We start from the raw sequence: 9111 nt of genomic DNA, 5'->3' as shown, positions 1-9111 counted from the left end.
ACGATGGTTTGTTGGTAAATCTGAATCAAATTACTCGAGACCTCGAGGGGACGTTTTCTCACTTTTGCATACTGTCTAAATATTAGCTTTTATTTTATATAACATGTTTTAGTTTCCATAGAACTATATAACTACTAATGAATCTGGATATATATCAAACATAGATTGGTTCATAGATGTATCTAGAAAAAAAACAAAATATTTTATAGTTCAGAACGAAAAGAGTAGTTATAAATAAATTTTAAAAGGATTGACAAGATAGATTAATATGTTTATATTCGATCTGCACAAATGGTAACAAAACGAACAAAACAAACTCTTAACTAATATACATGTGCTCATAGTTATTCCTTTAACTTATATATATCAAATTTATACTTACTTATTTGTGGAGTGATATAACACACATTAATATATCCTATTCTTTTTCACCACTATTTTGATGTGATGTTTCCTCGAGGGATTAAAAGTGTTTTCCTCGTTTACTCGCCCTGTTTTGAGTTTTTGACTGGATGCACATTTTCACAATAAATATTAGCAATAAGAGGGGAAACAACATTTTGTCATGAAACTAAAGTGGGTCAACCGGTCCCATGAATTCATCAATTAGCATTTATCCATAATACTCTATTAGCCACATCCTTTTACTTCTGCTTACTAGCTAAAATTTAAATTTTTAATCTTAAATTTGAAGTAATTTTTTGAGGTTTTTATTGTATTTTGTTTTCTAGCCTTGACTATTAGATTGCTAAGAACACGTATATAAAAATTTTATTTATAAATTATTTTTATTTGTAAATATGTCATTTGTGTTTACAAATATATCATTCGCCAAATTAACGATCACCCCACCCCCTATGCCATCTAATGATCAGTGTGAAGAAATTTTGAGCAACACTGATACCGGACGGTATACCAATCCAACTACCAAATATCATCATCGCTTTGTGGTTGACGGTCTGCCTTTTCCTGTTGGTTCCTAGTCCTCACAAATAAAAAAAGCTGAGACTTCCTGCCTAATATGCCCCTTTGTTGGCATTGAAATATTCTGCGACAAATTGCACATATATTTTTTCTTGTATACAGAAATTTAGCAAGCCATTAGCCATCACTAAGTACACATATATATGTCCTTGTTTCATGTTTCTGAAAATTGACTGTTAGTTTTGTTGCATATACGATGTACAGTGCCTATGATGTTGAGTTACAGACAGCTCCATTACAAAGAGATCACACAGCATGATAAGGACTTAACTGTCATATGTGTATACTTGTATGATGTATCCTCTTACATGCATCATTGGATCTCATCTACGTATCAATCATGCATGCTATCTGACACTGTTTTTTTTTTCAGATGATGTTGAATAAACAACAAACTTCAGCTGCAGGGACAAAAACCAAATGATTTTTCTTCTGAAGAAAACACCACAGGGACTTGACGCTGTGGTCAGATTGCACAAACATCATGACCAAATGCAATGCAAAATCAAAGCTGTTGTGGGGCATTTCTACTCCCTGAATTGTCCACCCAACAAGAGTACACACCATGTGTGAAGAACACCACACATGGCCGTAGAAAGCACCCGGTTCTCGGTCTGAACGAACGACAAAGATGTGTTCACTTCACTGGTCATCTAGAGGACACATCAACAGCTCTACACACGTCCAGCTAAAAGTCTTTTTCTTTCTTTCTTTCCTTCTTTATTTCAAGAGAGAGAGAGAAAAAAAAAGGTCCAGCTAGTTGGTAAGTTAGTTGCATTCATGCAAGCAATGCATGGGATTGATGGATGGATGATCACTTGATGATAAGATTGATAGACACACATATGGTCTCCATTAGCAAGTAGCATGGTTGCATCAAGATTTGTTCGCAAGATGCTTTCTCTAATTATCATCCACATTCAAAGGTGGCAACAGGCTACCCCCATTTGCAGCTCTGTGTTGCACAGTAATGTGACAACTGGTTCCTCTCCTTGTTGAGTTGTGAGAAGAGAGTGAGGGGCCTCCTGCACTTAAGATTCCATCATCCATATGGCAGAAAAAATCCCCATTAATTGCATAGATGATTCATTTATTTCCTGAGGACCCATATGCTAACAAATCTTGTACGGGTTCATCTGTTTGACTCAGGAGAATGGTTGAATCATTAGTACATTGTTCACATTTCGTAGCAGGTTTTAAAGGTGGTATACGCATGAGCCTTACCCTGTACAAGAACATTGGAATTCCTGGCTGTTTACTGCCTACTATTTGTACCATACCTGGAGAGGTGTAATTAGTGGTAGATCCAACAATTTCAGATACAGTAAAAAATTCTACTCTGTATCTCCAATCCCTACAATAACACGAAAATTACATTGACCATTTCCCAGCGCATAATTACATGGTGATTCTGAATTTCTGATGCTGTTTTGGTTTTAAGACCCGTCACTGATTCTCGACAAAAAGGATGATGACATACTCACATACACCATAACCACTCTCAACCGAAACTAATGACATCTTAACGACTAAAACCGATCGATTTCTTGCAGCAAACATTGCAAATAGGTGGGCCAGCGACGACCTCCCAAACCCCATCCGGCCATCCCTACCCTAAACAACAACTCTTTAAGTAGCTGAACAACAAGATCACGCACGGTCAGTTCATCACCAGTCGATCGATCGGGCAGGTTGCACCTCAACGTCACCCTTTATTTACAAGGCCCATCCATTCACGGATTGGGAGCGAAGTTATAGTACAAGGTGACATGGTTCAGGACAAGGGTGGACTAAAACAAAATATAAGAGGTGTCACTCACTTATTTTAAACTAGTTTTAAACTGTTGCGTGCGTCAAAATTTAAATTGAGAGGTGTATACATAGTGAAAATAGATGAATTCTAGCTAATTTTTTTTGAACTGGGTGTCTAGACACCCCATAGGCAAAGAGTAGCTCCGCCCCTAGTTTAGGATCTGGTGCACTTGCTAGTGCAACTATAAGTTAAGCGGTTGTATTAGAACTACATGATGGAAAAGCAAGGATCTAGATTTACACATAAGTGTAGCACCATTTTGCACCGTAGCAAAGATATTATTTTATTCTTTTTTATGAGTGAATGTGTACATCGGATCAAAGTATAGATGGTTTAGATTGGTTGCAGTCCTTATAAACGGTTTAGAGTGAGCGAAAATATGACGTGCACCGTGCTGTAGTACCTGATCTCAATCACATGATCAGATTCATGACATATGTGATCCACCATCACCCATGGATCCATATGTTAGCTACCATGTTCGGGCTGATGTTAGGCTAGAGGAGCTGCATCCTCCATCCACACATAATAGGCTTGGTTTTTTTTTCTCGCTATTAAGGATAGCATCATTCTAAACCTATTCAGATACGAAATTATTGGTGATTGTTTCTTTTTTTATGGAAAAGTCAAACAACATATTTATAAATAAAAAATAATTTGTGAATAAAACGTTTATATATCTTAGTAATCTAAAAAGCCAAGGATACAAAATAAACTTCGGTGAAAAAACTCTCCAAAATCAACTTTAAATTTAAGATTAAAAATTTAAATTTTATCTTATAAGCATAAGCAGAAACAAAAGAATAATCTCAAATTTCTTTTTCATTTTATTCCTCCCAATTCTCGTGATTCCATCCATTCCTCATTTATTAAGGGGCAACATAGTTTTTTCTTCTCAACCTTAATCAAACCTAAAAATACTATCATTTTAAAACGCGGTAGTAGAAATATTAAAAATAATTACATTTTTTCACAAGCCACGCATTTAGGAGTTTTAAAAAACATGCAAGTAGAAAAAAAAACAAAATATAGAAAAAATCAGACCATGAACAGTACCATGTACACACGTAGCACACCCAAACCCGCTCGATGAGACGCGAGTAACCGAAACATCTTTTCGTACAACTCATCATCCCACACGTTCCCATCCATCCATCCGGATCAGTAGTAGCACCACCTACCGCTTCCGCATCACACCACACGTAGCCTCGCATCGCAACGCAATCCGCTGCCCCAAAACTCGAAAATTTTAGGCCGCCACCCCGCAAAAATCCACCGTTCTCTCGCCGTTTTTACGTCGTCGTCTCCTCCCCGACGCCAAGTCGGATCCAGATTCACTCGGTGACAATATCCCATAATATTTTTGTTAACATTCTGTTACTTTTATATATATATATATATATATATATATATATATATATATATATATATATATATATATGAGTCCTATACGTTTTTAAACCTAGATAGAACTCACGTATCAATAATAAAATATCACCAAAAATATCACGGTGCAATATTCCTGAGTCCGTCTCCCACGACGTCACCCACCCACCCCTTCCCTCCCTTTATTCCCCCGCACATGCCATTGCCAACCCTCACCACTGCTCCTCTCTCCTCGCTTCCTCACCTCAGCTACTTCTAGCTGGTAGTGGTACGGACGGGTCGGGTCAGCTCGTTCATGTCGCCGGCAGCGGCGGCGGTGGTGGTGGTTGAGTAGAGCCGACTGGCGGCGGGGATGGAGGGGGGGAAGGGGTTTGCGGCGGTGCTGTGGTTGGCGTTGCTGCTGGCGTGCCGTGGCGCGTGCGGGCTCAACGCGGACGGGGTGCTGCTGCTGTCGTTCAAGTACGCGGTCACCGCCGACCCGCTCGGCGCGCTCGCCGGGTGGAGCTACGCCGACGAGTCGCCGTGCGGGTGGAACGGGGTCGTGTGCAACGGCTTCCCGCAGGCGGACGCGGCGGCGGCGTGGGTGGCGCCAGTCAATGTGACGGCGGCGTCGGAGGGTGGTAACTCCAGCGCTGTCCCCGTGCTGGGGCGGCCGTCGTCGAACGGCACGGCCGGGCTCGGCGTCAACGCGTCGCTGGCCGCGGCGGCGACGGTGTCGCGGGTGATTAGTCTTGTGCTGCCCAACGCGCAGCTGTCGGGCTCGCTGCCGGCTGACCTTGGCCGCGTCGAGCACCTCCGCCACCTCGACCTCTCCGGGAACAGCCTCAACGGCAGCTTGCCGGCGACGCTGCTCAACGCGACTGAGCTTCGGGTTCTCTCGCTCGCGGGCAATGCCATCTCCGGCGTGCTCCCCGACGGCGGGGCCGTGTACTCGCGCAGCCTCCAGGAGCTCAACCTCTCCCACAATGCGCTCGCCGGGCGCCTCCCCGCCTCTCTCTGCAGGCTGCCGAGCCTCGCCGTGCTGGGGCTCGCCAACAACTACCTCGCTGGCGTGCTCCCCATCGGCGGGCTCGCCGCCTTGGAGGTCGTCGACTTGAGCGCCAACTATTTCAATGGCTCCCTCCCGTCGGACTTTGGCGGGAGCCGGCTGCGGTTCTTGAATGTCTCGTCGAACAAGCTCACCGGCGCTCTACCGACCGAGCTCTCCGCCGTTGTACCGGCGAACTCCACGGTCGATTTGTCCCACAACAACTTCACCGGCACGGTGCCGCAGGCCGGGCCGTTCGCAGTCCAGCCGGCGGCGGCGTACGAGGGCAACCCGGAGCTGTGCGGGCCGCCGCTGAAGAAGATGTGCTCGATCCCGTCGTCGCTGTCGAACCCGCCGAACGCGACCGACTCGCCGCCGGCGTTCGCGGCCATACCCAAGAACCCCTCCCGCCCCTCGCCGGGAGCCCAGGCGCAGGCGCCGCGCGGCCAGGAGAAGCTCCGCCCGGCGGCGATTCTCGCCATCGTCGCCGGCGACCTCGCCGGCGTCGGGCTCCTCTTCATGCTGTTCTTGTACATTTACCACCTCAGGAAGAAGAGGCGGCAGCGCCGGGCGCAGGATTCGCCGCTGCAGCACAAGAGCAACGGAGCAGTCGGCGGCGGTGTGAAGACACTGGACATCGCCGGAGGCAAGGAAGAGAAGGCGTCCACATCCGCAGGGTGCTGCATTGGCCGCAAGAACGACAGCTCGGACAGCTCCGACTGCTCGGTGTCGTCGGAGGCGGAGTCCTCCGACGACGAGGAGGACCTCAAGAAGCGCGGCGGGAGCTTCATCGGCCGGAGCACCCCTCAGCACCACAGCAAGAAGCACGACCAGCCCCAGGCGGCCCCCGCGCCGGCGACCCTGGTCACGGTGGACGGCGACGGCGAGCTCGAGATGGAGACGCTGCTCAAGGCGTCGGCCTACATCCTCGGCGCCACCGGGTCGAGCATCGTGTACAAGGCCGTGCTCGCCGACGGCACCGCGCTCGCCGTCAGGCGCATCGGCGAGAGCGGCGGCGTCGACAAGCTCAAGGACTTCGAGGCGCAGGTCCGCGCCGTCGCGCGCTTCCGCCACCCAAACATCCTCCGGCTCCGGGGGTTCTACTGGGGCGCCGACGAGAAGCTCCTCATCCACGACTACGCCACCAATGGCAGCCTCGCCAACATCGCATTCAGCAGTAAGCACTTCCAATCTTTCATACTTTTCCTAAATTTTGATTTGGTTATTTACAAATTTTGCAAATTTTCGCTGAATTAGTACTAGTTGTACTCGTGACCATGTAAGACACGCAGAATTCATTAGGTATCCGTAGCTTGATTTGAACAGATAGCGTACGGGTGACAATGCTAAGCAAGATCAATTTGTTCCAACGGTATAATGTCACGAATCCTTTTATCAAAGGTGGCACCTTTAGGCTTTAGTTGTCGCACTGTACTTGAGAGCTTAATTGTACGGGCAAATGGTAATCATAGCTCGTAATTTGGCATTGATTATGCGTGAACAGTAGAGCAACTTTTAGCACTAACTCTTCTTGACTCCCCCGTTCACCAATAATTCACTTGCAAACTAAGCAAAATGTGAGGAGTACGATGCAAAAAAGGATCAAGATGATGTTTTTAATGCAAAGATGAGGTTTGTCAATGTGGCGATGGCGATGGTGCAGGGCGGTTCGGGTCGTCGTCGCCGCTGCATCTGAGCTTCGAGGCGCGGCTGCGGATCGCGCGCGGCGTGGCGCGCGGGCTGGCGTTCATCCACGAGAAGAAGGGCGTGCACGGCAACGTGAAGCCGAGCAACATCCTGCTCGGCGCAGACATGGAGCCGTGGATCGGCGACTTCGGGCTGGACCGGCTGCTCTCCGGCGAGGCCGTGCACCGGAGCACGGGCGCGTCGGCAAGGCTGTTCGGGAGCAAGCGGTCGATGCACTCGACGAGCAGCCTGCCGGACCTGTCCCAGATGCCCGGCGCCGGCGCCAGCCCGTGCTCCTCGTCGGCAGCGACGTCGGCGGCGGCGGCCTCGGCGCCGCCGCCGTACCAGGCGCCGGAGTGCCTCAAGAACCTCCGGCCCAACGCCAAGTGGGACGTCTACTCGTTCGGCATGGTGCTCCTGGAGCTCCTCTCCGGGAGGGTCTACTCGGAGGTGGAGCTCTGCCAGTGGCACGCTGGGTTCGTCGTCGAGGAGCGGAGCCGGCTGCTGCGCATGGCCGACCCGACGCTCCGCGGCGAGGCCGACGGCAAGGAGGACGCCCTGCTCGCCAGCTTCAAGCTCGCCTTCGCCTGCTGCGCCATGGCGCCCAGCAAGAGGCCCGCCATGAGGGACGCCGTGATGGTCCTCGACAGAATACCTTCTTCGTCTCCATCTGCTCCAACCACCACCGGCGCTGCCATTCCTTGATTGACAACAGCAGCAGTGAATGCCACTGACGACAATAATCAAGAACGAATCGAGAATGGATGGTCCAAAACAACAACCCCAGAAGAAAAAAAAAAAACCAAGAACGACGACGAGATCATTGTGTGCTAGAGTGTGTAGATTTTGTGTCCACTAATTTTGATCCTGTGATTAACCTCGCGAGAAAAAAAAAGAACCCTAGCTGATGATGGAGTGCTGATCTAGTAGTGATCTGTAATCTGTTGCTCTGATTGTAATGTGATTGTTACAACCTTCCATTTGCATCCTCTCTCTCTTGCAAGATAGCAGCAGTAGCAGCACCAGCACGGCGCTGTCAGTGCACAGCGCTCCAGTCCAGTGCAGTGATGAAGCGACAAAATGTGGTGACCTCTCCTCTCTTCTTCCTCGCAGCGACCAGACCATGCATGGAAATGCGAGATCACAGCTGCTGCTTCCATGGCTACCAAGATGGACCACGGCGAGGAAGGAGACTGAATTTTTTTTGGGGTTGGGGAGCCGTGGCTGATGATGCAGAATTTTGGCGTTTCGAGCACATAAACAGGCAGCCGTGTCTGCCGGGTTGCAGTGCAGGGTATATGTGTATCTTGCAGGGTGGCTCTCCTATTTGCATGTGAGTATTGGTGTCTGTGTGCCATGAACAAGTTGGCTTCTTTACCCCGTCGTCCCAACGGAGCAGCCGTATACGGAACGCAGCAACAACTTTTCAGAAAATTTCATAGGAAATGCTAGATCTGTTTTGATAGATTCCATTTTGGCAAAGTTTCAGCACTTCAAGGGCCGTTCGTTTCATACGAAGATTTTGTTTTTTTAGTTTTTCTAAATTTTATGATAGTTATTTAAGGGCATAATAGCAACATAAAGTATTACACTGTGGAAATCTTGTTTTAGAATGATCCAATGAAAAACTTTATATATGAAGCTTTTGCAAGAAATGTACCAGCTAAGAGTTTAATAATGAATATGTCCTCGATAATTCATAATCGATGGTGACTAAAGACATAACGGCTTCGTAATCTAGCTAGGGAAGGTGATTGACATATTTTATGTTTAGCTAATCTCGCTCATCCTAATGATGAATGTTACTGCGAATCCTGCAGAAATCAAACAGACTCTCATGAAAATCACAAAATGTTCCGGATTAGCTCGAATTCAAAATGATGATGGATGCACACCGTACATCCACAGCTTATTAAATTAAGGCTCTGTACGGTATTTCAATGGGATATACTTACAAGTTTTGAACATATTCGGTAGTAGAGTATGTCAGTTGGCAGTAGGCGCAAGTAGATAATATGAAACGGAGCCTCTGGTTAGGCCTTAATCACGGCTCTTTCCCCCAAAAACGCATTTAGATCTGAAATGGAGGAGATATGACAATATGCAGTCAAAGTTGAGAAAGCAGAACTGCTAAGCAAAGTCATCATGGATTGTTTTGGTCCAAGTCTCCCAAGAGGATCAGAACTTCAGAAGACTAGTGGTAGTACAATGCTAG

General features: G+C 47.5%; 1 protein-coding gene across 1 annotated transcript; it reads left to right on the top strand.

Moving 5' to 3' along the window:
* The first annotated feature begins 4414 nt into the window (after positions 1 to 4414).
* LOC102708165 (probable LRR receptor-like serine/threonine-protein kinase At4g37250) lies at positions 4415 to 7882 on the top strand. The gene is made up of 2 exons (XM_006657108.3): positions 4415 to 6387; positions 6874 to 7882. The coding sequence occupies exons 1-2, from the start codon at positions 4536 to 4538 to the stop codon at positions 7599 to 7601; spliced, it is 2580 nt and encodes an 859-aa protein (XP_006657171.2). The 5' UTR covers positions 4415 to 4535; the 3' UTR covers positions 7602 to 7882.
* Positions 7883 to 9111: the final 1229 nt, after the last annotated feature.

This window comes from Oryza brachyantha, chromosome 6 (genome assembly GCF_000231095.2).
Source record: "Oryza brachyantha chromosome 6, ObraRS2, whole genome shotgun sequence".
Lineage (NCBI taxonomy): Eukaryota > Viridiplantae > Streptophyta > Magnoliopsida > Poales > Poaceae > Oryza > Oryza brachyantha.
The sequence above is the reverse complement of the archived record's forward strand: the minus strand, read 5'-3'. Positions and strand labels throughout refer to the sequence as shown.

What these genes read in the sequence shown, in the direction of transcription:
- LOC102708165 (XM_006657108.3), top strand. Translation starts at nt 4,536, where the DNA reads ATGGAGGGGGGGAAGGGGTTTGCGGCGGTGCTGTGGTTGGCGTTGCTG. An exon ending in CGCCAACATCGCATTCAGCA is followed by an intron (nt 6,388 to 6,873) that starts GTAAGCACTTCC and finishes GCGATGGTGCAG; the next exon opens with GGCGGTTCGGGTCGTCGTCG.